Raw genomic sequence first — 13,639 nt, forward strand, 5'->3', positions numbered from 1 at the left:
AATACAGCTTAGACTACAGTCTCTGAGAACATGTTCAGAACAGAGTGGGAAACCAAGTTTGGCTTCTCAATACTGTCTTACTCTTCTTCTATTAAGATAGTTTGGACAAATCATTTTGCAAAGGATTCTGCATTTTTAAGATTCCATCCTTTTGCCTCTTTGCCATGTAGTGGACCTTAGGAAATTCTGGAGCTACTTCGTGGCCTACCCAGGGTCAGCCTGGAAACCAAAATCAGCCCAGCCCTGCCAAACATGCTCAAACCAGCCCCACCAAGCAGGAAGCCACAATTAGAATGGGGACGTGGACATGGTTGGGTCATGACAGCTTATCCTGCTCTGCAACGGCCCTCTATCTAGCCACCTACTGGGAAAATGCCAAAGTGGCCAGTCCAGCTCTGGACCCATATCTTCTGTCACGCTTTTAGTCTAAAATATTTTAACACCTCTGCCTGCTCTTCTGATTCTCCCCATTACGCTGCCAGTCCCCTGAAACAAAATTAAAACTCAGAACAACATAATGTATCGACCTATCTCTTTCTGTACATACCTGTATGTTATTATGTTATCCTGTATTATATTATTATGATTTTTTTGTGCATCAGAGAGAGCGCGAGACAAAGGAAGTAAGAAAAACCAAATATAAAAAAATAAATGCAGAAAGATTTTTTTAAAAAGGAAACCTGAAAAGGGACGATGTACTACTATAAGGGGAGTCCTGTCTGGAATGTTGGGTATTTATAGGGCTACACTGTAATAAAGCATGTCCCTTGAGTGTGAAAGGAAAGGAGTAGAGCTCAGCTAACGGGCAGCACATAATGGAACGTTTTGGCGGGTTTATTTCAGTACCATCGATACCTTGAGCATGTCACGGAGCAGTAATTCATACTTTAGTAAGAAATAGTCCCCAAAGACTCCGCGTTACTTGTGAGGTCACATAGTAGGAAAGTAACCTAAAGGTACTTCAAACATGCTGATGATTAAAAACTTCTGCCAGTTCCCACCGCAACATATTTATTTTAAACTTTATTTACAAAAGAGGGCTAAGCGAATATTGTCTGAAATGAAGAAATGCTCTCAGAAGAATGTCGAAAAAAGACTCCCCTTTCTACTGCCCCAGCCCCATCTGTTCTGCTGCAGACACACAGTAATAAACCACAGTGGGCTCGGGAATCGGATGACGAGCTGCCGAAGGATTAAGGGCAATTTTATCCTATTGGCATGCCCCTTGGAATTCGTATTAAAATGACCTTGGATGTGATGAGAGAGGAATTTGACCCATACGGCTGAGAAACATAAACATCCTGGTCGAAAAGACACAAACGGAGATGAAATGGGGACAACTGGAAGTTCTTAACTCTGTTTACAGCCCCTCTCCAGTGCCACCGGAAGCTCTGCGCCCGAGAGGCGATTTTTATGGATCTCTAAATGGCGGTCCATTAATTTGTTAATGACGGATCCTTGGGGTGTTGGGCTGCTATTCATCTTTTATCACAGCCTGAAAACGGTTTCAGCCTAAACGCATATGTCTAATTCCTTACTCCATGGCCCCCAAAAAACAGGCGCATGTGCTGCGAACTGGTGCCTACTGTTTCTTGCACTCGTACTGTTGTTGTGCTAAGACAAGGTTAACAAGGTGAAGCCAGTGACAGGCACAAGGAAACATGCCCGCTGGTGGTGGGCGAGACTGCAGAGGAGCCGGAGATTGTGAAATGCCCCAGCTCTCTGTCACAATCGCTTCACCTCAGTCTGTTGGGGTCACTGGAGTCGTCGCTAAACCCGAGTGAAACTTCGGGTGCCTCTTTCTTGTGCACAGACAACGAAACAACCAAAAGGCGAGGAATGAGGAAGAGAAGGGCTAACCAGGGACATGAGGGGCCGCACGGTGCGTGCTATGGCTTGAATGTGCTGGCAGGGTAAACCAGGAAGCAGGTGGGGGTGGCTGAGGCTGGAGACAGCGCGTGGAACGCGACACTAGCAGCGTAAAACTACCAATGCGGCCTCCAGCTTTCGCTTTGGAGCATTACTTCACTGTAAATATTTGGTTTCCTGTGCACACCCTGCCAAAGTACAAGAACCTGAAAAAAAAAAACAGATGGCCCGCAAGGTGGATGCCGCCACAAGCACGAGTGTTTGGAAAGAGTTGACCGATTCCAAAAGGTCATCTCCTTGAGCAACGCATGCGCGCTGCCTAGGCGAGACCTAAAAACGGGGAAAAAAACGAGTCCACTGAATAGAACTACGATTTAAGAACTAAAACAACCAGGGAATTCGACATTTATATGCAACTGATATAGGAATACCTTGCACCCCCCACCGCCCCAAAGCCATGAGTATCAGCTCTCGTAAAAATGAAGACAGTAAGAAGTGATTTCCCTGTGGCTATCTTTCAAATGTCTGCATGTCAGATTGTATTCTTAAGTGCTTCAACCCTGTTGACTACCTTGGGTGACTTAGGTGTAGCAAACTAGATTATTATTGCAGATGTTGACATTACACTTTTTACCTCACTCTTCAAATCTTGTGAGGAAAAATTCAGTCCGAAGATGGCTTCTGGGATGTTGTACCTTTTTGGTATTTTCCTGATGATGTTTTAGGTTATTCCAGCCTTGTCTTTGGTTACACCTATACCTAAGGCCTTATTACGAGGTGTCGGCCTAACCACCGCTACAATGTGGGCCTGCACGCAGTATTAGGAGTGTTGCGGTCGGACCGCCACAGGACCACTGCGTACACCAGGATCCTGCAGTGGTCAGGAGCACTAAAATGCTGGTATTGCCGATGTGGCACCCCCAAGCATATTAGGAGTTGCCTGTCCACCGCCCTTATAATGGCGGTGAGCCTGCCATGAAACGGGTGGCAGAGAGGCAACAAATGGGGGCCTAACAGGGCCCCCTGTTGTTCCTGGGGCCACATGCAGGGGGGCACATTTTGTGCCTCCCCTGGAATTGCACCCCTGTTCCTGCAGGGTGTGACATGCACGACATGGTGCATGCCACACCGTGCAGGAACATGATGCAGGCACTCTCACAGCAGCAGTCTGCATGTTAGGCTCTCCTATGTGCCTAACAGACCACCACCGTGAGACCGCCTCAGCACAGCCTGCCCGACCAGTATTAAACTCATAATCCGGTGGGCATGCACACCACAGTTTTGGCAGTCCTCTTGCAGACAGCGAGGTGGTGGTGCCACAGGAGGACCACTAAACTCGTAATAAGACCCTAAATATTTTGAAGACTACAGAACACTGTTACAAGTTTAGACACAAGATGGTGGAATTATACATTGCATGTGAGCCAATAAAAGCTTCAGAATTCATAATTATTGTTTCGGTAAGTGTAGGAGAGTAGGATCTGCACTTATGTTGCCCCCACTTTTTTTCTGATGTTAACACTGGTTTCTGGCTATAGTCGGACTGGGTCCCTGCTAATCAGGGCCCCAGTCTCTCTGTTCTCTCTAAACAACTTGGAGTGCATATTAGATGCACTAGTGATTGGATACTGTGGTACCTTATGAGCCCCTAGTATAAGGGCATAGGTACTTCACAGGCCTACCAGGGGCTGAAGCATGTATTATGCCGTCCCTGGGAAGCAGACTAAATCTGACACCACAGGCCTGCTACTGCAGCCTGGGTGAGGTAGTGTTAGCACTCCTGAGGTATAGGTTCCTTATATCTCACCTTACACACACATATAAACCTGTCAGTCACCCCTAAGGCAGGCCCTATCAATTCTGAGGGCAGGGTGCTTGGTTTACAATGTGAGGGGGTGCCTCTGCATGAGCAGGGCCTCTCTGCAGCTGGCAGAGTCTATTCTGTGTGGCTGTTTGTGGATATGGTTAAACCATATACTCTTAAGTGCATTATAACCTACCGGTAAATGCTAACTTTGGAATGACTGCATCAAAACATGTCGTGTTTGGTGTCAAACAACTTGGAATCATACCCCCAAACCAGTAACTGGTGTGGGAGTATGATCCCACCCTTCTAGAGGGGAAGACATGTACCTACTGTGGAAACACGGTAGAAATCTGAAAGAGCCTGGCATCACAAAATGGATGGCACCAGCACAGACACTGGACTGCCCTCCGGCTGCTGACTGAAACTCGCAGTAGAGGAGGCCCAACAATAGGTATCCTGTCACAGGGAGGTGTCACCACCTTCCAGACAGGATTTAGTGTATTGGGGCTGGGTGGGTGCACTCCTCGAGTGCTTTGAAGTCCTTCACTGGGGAAGCAGTAGGCACCTCTGTGCATATGCCAGCTCAAACCGGTTCAGGGGCTACCTGCCCCTGCTCTGGCGTGAAACTGGACAAAGGGAAGTGGGTGTAACCACCCACTCCCCTGACCCTCCCAGAGGAGTGGTCATAGAGCTAGTCCCTCCCTTTCCTTTAGTATAAGATATGGAACCCTTGCCACTGCAAACTAGATATCCCTGGACGACGCTCTACAAGAAGAATCCTGGACCTTCGACGTTACACTACCTTGGGATGACTGAAGAATCTCCCTTGGAGTCAAGGAGTGACTCCCCTGCTTGGCAGGCACCAAAACTTTGAATCAACGGTCGCAAACGTTCCCGCTCCCGCCGGAGTCCGAAGTCCCTGCAGCCCCGTAAGTGGATTTCCTGGCTTGTCGACGGCCATTGTGAATCCCGAGCAAAGCTGAGGCGAGTGGACCCCACGAGTGACGGGGAACAGCAATACCCGGGTACCGTGCACTATGGTCGGGTGCAACCCCTTCACGACGTTCTTCGAACTTGTGCATTGGACCACGTGTGGTCCAATCCTCCAGCAGGATTTCCACTGAAGATCAGTGGCCTACCTCGTCCCGAGTGACCGTGGGCTCCTGTAAAGTGAAACCTCATGAGGCGTCTTCGCGATCCCTTGCCCGTTGGCTTGTGGGTCCCCTGAAGACTTTCTCATCGAACCAAAAGGCTCCCCTGGTTGCTCCAGGCCTGCCCGGACTTACCCTCGCTGGGTGAGTCCCTCAGACCTTGCTGGTCTGCACCGCTGACTTTCTTCATTTTCCACGAGACGTGCTGTTGCCAAGGCGTGCTGGCTCCAATCCGGTTGCCGACACCTCAGTAAGCTACAGACTTTGTGGGACACTCCGAATCCAGCTCCTGGTCATCGTCAATGCCTCCTGGACCTCGTGGCTGAAGAGTCAAGACACCCATGAATCACCTGAAATCACCCGACTACCGTGGGCATCCATCTTCCTGGCCCGGGCCACTGGCAAGTGACTGTGAACACCGTCCCTTCTGCTTTCAGGTCTTCCTTCTTCAGAATCCAGCCTTGGATTCCACCGGACACTTCTCCAGTCTTCACAAGCAGCAAATCTTCTTCAGCTTCCATTGAAAACGACGCCGCGACCCGACACCAAAAGACACCTATGCACCCGGTTTCCCTGGGTGAGGTAACTTGTGCACTCCGGTGCTCCTGTGCGTGTTGGCCTTCGAAGTACTTACCTTGTAAGTGGCTTGCTTGTAGACTCTTCCGAAGTACCCTAAAACTTAAAAATCCAACCGCGACTTGCTCCATTGAAATCAATAGGGAACCCGCGGCTGTGTTCTCACACTGCACTCGTCTCCCGTGGGCTCTTTACTTACCTGCCTTGGGTGGATTAGTGAGGCCCCAGCTATTCTAAAGGCCATAGGCCTTGTCCACTTGCAAGTCGACATTCCTATACCTCTTTTTTAGTATATGGTCTGGTACGCCTCTAGGGCCCCAGCCATACAAGTGCTTAATTTGTGGCGAAACATTGATTTGTGCATATGTTCCTGACTTCTAATCTCATAAAGAGATTAGTAGAGTGTGTCTAAAAATAAATACATATATATTTTATATATATATATATATATACCTGCGAGGTGTCCTTTCATTTGGTAATTCAAGAGATTATAAGGTAAAACAAGCTGCTTTACATTCCTCAGAGACTTAGCCTGAAGGCTGCTCTCCACAGCTACCACTAGGATAGCTTTCTTTAAAAGGTTGTCTTAAACCTATCTACCATAAGAGTCGAATTATACTGGTGCAAGGTGGCCACTTTAACTAGTGACCAGCATATGCCAGGCCAACTTTTCACAGTAAGTAATTTGTTTATTTATTTATAGGGACACACCTTTCTTTTAGGATGTGACTAAGTGTTGTGCAGTGTGCAGATTTCATTGCCACCTGCCTTCAGTCCCTACATGACCTTTGTAGTTTGTATCTTTCATAGATTCATATGCTCACTGGCATTTTCTGCTTGCTTGTGGCTGGATGAACCATGAAGAGGGAAAAATATGCATGGATGTGAAGCTATGAAAGATGCAACCCTACTGGTTCTCACAAGTAGATTATCTATGTTTGCCAAACTGTGTTGTTTAAAGTACTTCCCTTGGAACATACTCTCTGAATAACCTCTTGTTGCTATATGTACGCGAGGAAGAATAGTCAAGCCAGGGTTCTTATGCCCATCCAGGGTTCCTTAGGTCATAATTCCATGTTGTACATATTTGTGCCTTATCCAAGCTTAATATGTTTGCCAGCAGCCACCTTTCATTAGCTGTAGTCGGTGTCAGCTGCCACCTGTGCAAGCTGTTTGACATAAGACAACAAAGGACAGGTTTGATGCTTTACTCTCTTTCTTTCTATCGTCGCAGGTTGTGGCTGAAAGGATACCACCAGAGCACCACCCTGGCACACTTGGCCCCATGTACCCGCCATATCAGTACCCTTATACCCCACCTATGCCTCATGCAGTGTACCAGGGCTTTGATGATTGGCAGATCCATTTCCCACCTACAGCACTACCAGCCGAACGCCCTCCGGTGCAGGATTCCAGACACCTCCCTCCGGTGAGGACCATTGAAAAGTTATTTTATACCTTCATTGCTATGCAAACTTGCAGTCACGTTGATGTTTCCCAGTATGTGAAGATGATACTTGTGTTGGAAAACGAGAGTAGGAATTAATTTGAAGAAATCTTTAACTTGTCCTCTAAGATGGCACAGGCCTAGAAGGAGAGGTCCACCTAGTGACTAGAGGGACCTTGGTTTCAATATGTTACATGTTCTTTGATACTCTGGAAGACAGTGTTCGATGGTCTTTTGCCACAATGACTAGACTCTTTCCTGGGGATTACTCACTGTGTGCCAACATTACACTTCTGTCTTAGTTCTCAAGGTCTTTTCCTGTCCTCTTTTACAAGGTGCTTTCCTGCACTTCCCTTTAGCCAGGGAATTCACCTTGTTCTGCCACAGTTCGACAGCACACCCTCAATTGCATTACGTGTGGCTTGACACACCATCCCGCACCAGTCGTGCTCTTTGCTCACTACGTTTTGTGTGAACTTTGCACTCTGTTGTTGTAGGATCAGGATGTGACTATGTAGAGATCAGGAAAGGCACCTTGTGTTTTCACATCCATCATAGACTCTACTCCTTACTTCTCCTACACTTGTTAACCATCACATCCTCCTCTTCTACACATTAGTGGCTGCTTCCATCTTTGTAATGAATTTTACAACCACGTCTGTACCGAGAAAAGTTGGTGATATGCAGCAACGGGTTCTACTCGCACGCCACTTGTTGACTTAAATGGCCTGGGTATAGAGTGCCTCGGAGCCTGCATTGACGTTCGCAGAGGCTCTCTGAGCATCGTGGACATGTCAGTGCTTTTAGTGGGGAGGTGCTGAGTATCAGCATTTCTTTATTTTGAGAGGTGGCGATCAAATATTCTCAATTGATGAGCAATTTTTTTCTATTTTTCCATTTCAAGCACTGGTACATAACGTTTCGCTTGAGGATTAAAGAAACCTTCTATGTGCTTCTCCCTCGATCTCCTTTACTCAAAGCCGTACAGCTTTCACCCTCTGTCTTGTAAATCTATTGTCCAAATTTGTGCAGTTTCATAGTCTGCAGATGTGACCATTATTCCTGGCACTTACTTCTGTTTCCTTTCCTCTGTGACTCCTTTAGGGAAATAACCTCGACTTTGCTTTGTAGACTTAGCACCATTGTCTTCAGCATGTTTATTTTAAGTATTTATATTGGAACGATCACTGCCCCAGGGGCACAAGAGAGTCTTACTATATTATTTACAGTTCATAGTATAATATAGTGCACATAATTAGTAAAAAAGTGTTGCGCAAGTTATATTTCTTGTAAAAAAAACATTTTTTTAAAGCATTACAGGAGATGCATTTTTCTAAGTCTGTTGTTCAACAGTCTTCCAGGTATGAGCTGTGAACGGCTCTTAAAGGGTCACATGGTCATTTTAATAGAGTAGTCGGATATCCTTAATCAAGGTGATTCTCGGGGAGATGCATTTTCGGGGAGGTCTTAAATAATCTGAAGAAGTTAAGCATTCTTGTGAGGTTATGTAGTTTAGGTGCACAGCCTGAGAATGACCAAGAAAGCGAGGATCTTTTTTCACTTGTTTGATCCAGTGGCAATAGTTTACTTTGCTTCTAACCAAGTGGGCACTTCCGTAAACGGTGGGCGTCTGGCAATGGTATTTGGGAGTATTTGAATGCAGAGCCATGCTTTCTAAGCAGGGAGTTTTAAAGGTGCCACTTGCATCTATTGAAGCGTTTTCAGTAGAACGCGTCCCATGTGATGTCAAACTTGCTGGAAGGTTTAGAATAGCCTAGCTAAGACACGGAGGACAGCCTTTAAAGGGTACAGGATGTCCTTCAGATGTTCTGTGAGAAGGGCATTGAGTTGCCGAGGCAGGAGGGAACAAAGGATTGCACAGCAGATTTTAGGCCACCAGATTGTAGAAAAGGTTAATTAGAGTTTGAAAAATTCCTCCTCGGCCACATTTTAAGATTAAGCTAGTAGGTTACAAGATTAAGTTTATCTAATATGACTCCTAGGAATTTGGGCAATTGATCAATTTTATGCTCAGAGTCAGCTTTACGGATTATGTTTATCCGATTTACATTCATATGGCAGTCAGAGATTGACGAATGAAGACATTATGTTTATAGGTTTCAGGTGGCTACTTTTCAGCCACTGTCATATATTGGTTAAACATGAGGACCGGATAGAGTGAGATAGAGCGGTAAGAGTTAGAAGTCACTTTAAGGTATTACTGGGTTTTATCTGCAAATTGTATTTATTTATTTTAGGAAATGGTTTTTACAGCAGATACCATACCGCATGGATGTCAGAACGCATTATAGATTTACAGAGGTTTCCATTTTATGGCGATGGGCAGTCAGTACCGTTGATATTCATAGGCCGCAGTCTTAAAAGTCTTAAGTATGTACATATTTGAATTGTGAAGAAATATCTGAGGAGCTGTGTGAGTAGAGCAGGTAGGCAGGTGAAGCTCCGTGCATCACATTTGTCAATGCTGCTGTAATCAACGAGAGGTCCTTTGTGAACTTCTTAAAAGAATCATAGGCTGGGTGTGTAAGGGTCTCCAGATCTTTTCAGCACTCCTTGTGAAGGATTGTGAATGAGTTTCTGGAGATGATCCCAAATCCCTAAGCCACACATTAGGGGTGGAATGATTAAACATATATAGTGAACAATTAGGGTGTCTGTATTGAGCACTGGGGTACATCGCAGTTTAAAGAGATGATTTAGAAAGAGTATCACTTATTTTTTAACATTGATACTTGTTAGAGATATGATTCAAAGCTGTGTTGAAACAGTATTTGTAATTATGAGCCTTTATTTTAGGGGTTAAAGCAGTATTTTATGGTCCCCCATAACATGGGCTGGGCATGATTTTCATATGAAATAGCATTACCTTGATAGGATTGACATTCTCAAGGCAGTCAGTTCATCATCTTGCAGAGATCTTCGTCCCCATAACCCAGGTGTCCCACTTAGTGTTTTTTGCAAGTCCTATTACTGACATTGCTCTCTAGCCCTTTGGTGAAGGTTCTTATAAATGAAATGATGACAGAGTTCAGCTATTTGACCTCTCAGTGTCCAATTTTCTTCCATCCTCCATTCACCCATCACCTTAGTCCTCAGCAGTTTCTGGGGTGCCCTGTAGTAGGCCGGCTCTGGAGTCTGTGGCTCGTCTGGGAGCTTGCATCTGTGTCCGAGTATCAAACCAACAAATATGAAAGACATTCTACATCCCACCGAACACTGTGTGTGAGTACCATAAGTCTTGTAGCCTTAGATTTGGGAGGAACAGAACCTTTTTTACACAAGGTCGGCATTATTTCTCCAGTGAAGTCCATGATTTTCACCACCAAATGTCATCTGCCTCGGATATTAAATGCCTTCCCAAATAACTGTAATAGCCAAAGTACTGAGTCAAGATTTGAATACTCTGTGTTTGAGAGGTGCTGTGACTCCACTTATCCCCCACCACAGTCAGTGGGAGATTGCGGAGTCAGCCTCACCGAGTCATCCTAACAGAGGCTAGAACCCTGGAAGTCCATGATAATGAAAAGTAGCAACACTTATTTCGCAGCCTGAATCCTTTTCTGGGTTCACATGCTGTGCATTATTCCGCCATCTAGTGGTTGGGTCCTGATTTTTTTTTCTTCTTGTTTTGGTCGCTGTCGACCACCATTTAGTGCCAGATACGTCCCCTGTGTGATGTCAGACTGTATCCTGGAGGTCGACGTGTGTGGTAGTCATCTTCAGATTCTTTTTTCCGCTGTTGGGTCTGGAAGCACGACGGAAAGCTCGGAAGAAAGTTTGGTGTTTTTTCCCGAAAAAACGTCAAGAAGGAAGATTATCACCGAAAGTTCAACAGAACATTGTCGGAGAACAACCGGAGGAACACTCCAGGTCACAAATGGCGAGTTAGGGGCCATGGAGAAGACCCCCTTCAAATTTTGTCCGAAGTGCCATCACAAATACGCACAACGAGACCCACACACCGTGTGCAACCTCTGCCTGCCGTTAGATCTCCAAGACGAAGACTGTGGGGCCTGTTCAGCGTTCCTGCCGAAGACACTCAGGACGCGGCGAAACCAGAGACAGGCCCACTTCACCACGATGTCTCAGGCCTCGAAGAAACCTACCATGAGCGAAATGGGGTTCTCCAGTGACGAGGAGGAGCTTGCAGCTCCAGCAGAATCGACACACAAAGGTTCGGACGTCGAACTTATAAAAAAGGACGCCGAAAAGAGACACGCTAATAAGATGGTGAAAGAGACAAAAAAGAAGACGGAGAAGGTAAGAAACAAAGATCCATATGAACCGAAGGGCCACAATCCAAATCCGGCAAAGGCAGCCTCGACGTCGAACAAAAAGGCGATCGAAGGACATCTGCGATTGAAAGAAACCCACGGGACCCAGCCAAAGGTCTCCGATGAGAGAAAATCGCTTAAGCCGTCGAAAACAAGGGTTGACAGCAAACCCGTGAAAAAAGGCGCAACGCCGACAACAACCGTCGACACCGAAAAGAGTAGAAAGTCCGCAGACTCTGATGCCGAAAGGGCCCTCTAAGTCCAAAACAAAAGGAGACAGCTCGAGGAAGAAATGGTTGCTCTCTTACAAAGAAAGAGGGAGTTCGACAAATCTTTGTAGGATTTCCAAATCCCTAAGCACCAGAAGCAGAACCAGAGAACGTCTACACCGAAGAGGCAGAAGACACTATCTTCAACTCTCCACCAACACCGGAACCTCGAAGCGAAGGCCCGAGGAATACAGGAACTTACCTGAGGATAACAAAGACGAAGGAAACTTCGAAGACGACTGGAACGATCTCGACACCGAGAGTCCAGAGGAAGAAATCTGCAGCTATCCTTCTAAAGCATTCCCCCCCAGATGACATCGCTTTCTACAACAAAGTGGTCAAGAGGGCAGCAAACCAGTTTGGGGTGCCCCTAGAGGTAGAAAAAGGGGCACATGTTTCCGGCTGGAAACTGTGGCTTCTACAACAAGAGGCACACAATACCTCCCCATGCTCCCAAGTGTTTTGGACCAAGGCAAGCAGGTGTTCAAAGAACCAGCTTCCATCAAGAGTCGAGAAGAAATACAAAGCTTCTGCAAAAGACCCTAAATACATACCGGGAAACATCACAGCTGATTCAGTCATCGTTACCACGGCTAGGAGGAGAGCAACACAGGACCTCCTCCAGAGAAGGAGAGCAAAAGGATGGACTTAGTGGGGAGAAGAAAGGAAAAGGAGGCAGCGACGCAGTGGTGCATTGCCAACTCAAATGCCTTGCTCAACAGATATGGCCATCAACATTGGGACGAAATGGAGGAGTTTATCAACAAACTCCCAGAGGATGACAAGAAGAGAGCAAAGGCAGTAATCTAAGAGGGAAAGAACATAGTCAACACATGCCTCAAATCTGCACTAGACACAGCAGATACTGCAAGCAGGCAAATGTGCACAGGAACCATACTTCGAAGACATGCCTGGCTCAGGATATCTGGATTCAAGCAAGAAGTTCAGACATCAATAATAAATAGACCCTTTAACGGACAGGAGCTATTGGGAAAGAAAGTAGATGAATCACTACAACAAATAAAAAAGGACAACGAGACAGCAAGGGCAATGGGTTCCCTGCATCAAAGATGTTCTTTCAAAAGAGGAGGCTTCTCTAACAGAAATACCACCGGAAGAGGCAGATTCAACAAAAAGGCCAACAGCTACCTCAACAAAGCCAGGGACAAAATCCTAACCAGCAAACAAGTCAGCAATCTAGCTACCAGGGATGGCAGCAGCAGAAACAGCCCTTTCGATGGTGAGGTAATGGGAGAGGAAATGGCTCAAACTGACACCAACACAAGAAGGGACCCACACAAAACACCAGTGGGGGCAAGATTATCCTTTTACCACAAACGTCGGAAAGGGATTACAACAGACAAATGGATACTCAATTTAATACAACATGGATATTGCTTAGAGCTAACAAACGCGCCTCCTGCAAATCCTCCAGAAACAAAAAGACTATCCCTTTCAGAACATACTCTGCTAAACACAGAGATCAAAGAACTGTACCAAAAAAAAAGGTACCAAGACAAGAATGACACACAGGAAACTACTCCCCATACTTCCTGGTACCAAAACAAGACCTAATCCTAAGGCCAGTCATGGACTTATGATTCATAAACAAATTCATTCAGACTCAATACTTCAAAATGAGCACACTTCAAGAAATAATACCACAAATCCAAAGAGGGGATTTTTTGGGAACACTAGACCTCAAAGACGCTTATCTGCACATCCCGGTGAACATAAAACACAGAAAATACCTACAGTTCCTACACAACAGAACACATTACCAGTTCAAGGTACTCCAGTTCGGAATAAAATCAGCTCCACGGGTGTTCACAAAGTGCTTAGCAGAGGTGGCCGCACACCTAAGAAAAGACAAGGTCCACGTATACCCCTACTTGGACGATTGGCTAATAAGGAGACGCACAAAACAAATATGCCGCCTTCACGTCCAGAAGACAATTCGGACACTGGAAAATCTGGGTTTCTCAATAAACCACAAGCAATCTTCAATCGCCCCGGAAAGAGAATAGAGATTTCTAGGAGCAAGACTCAATACAAAAGACGCAAAGGTTTATCCCATACAGGAGAGGATACAAGCCATCCACAGCAAAACAGCCCTCTACCACAAGGGACAGTCTCTGACAGTGAGGAAGGTGATGAAACGAATGAGCATGATGGCATCCTGCACCTCACTCATTCCCCATGCTCGCCTACACATGCGCCCATTC

General features: G+C 46.0%; 1 protein-coding gene across 8 annotated transcripts in view; it reads left to right on the forward strand.

The window, feature by feature from the left end:
• TNIP1 (TNFAIP3 interacting protein 1) overlaps positions 1-13,639 on the forward strand; it is a 221,398-nt gene that overhangs the window by 191,293 nt on the left and 16,466 nt on the right. For all 8 annotated transcript variants that reach the window (XM_085617685.1, XM_085617688.1, XM_085617687.1 and 5 more), the window contains one exon: positions 6,638-6,832. In XM_085617685.1, the coding sequence (XP_085473811.1) occupies positions 6,638-6,832 (195 nt within the window). The remainder of the gene's footprint in view (positions 1-6,637; positions 6,833-13,639) is intronic.

This window comes from Triturus cristatus, chromosome 7, assembly GCF_964204655.1.
Source record: "Triturus cristatus chromosome 7, aTriCri1.1, whole genome shotgun sequence".
NCBI lineage: Eukaryota > Metazoa > Chordata > Amphibia > Caudata > Salamandridae > Triturus > Triturus cristatus.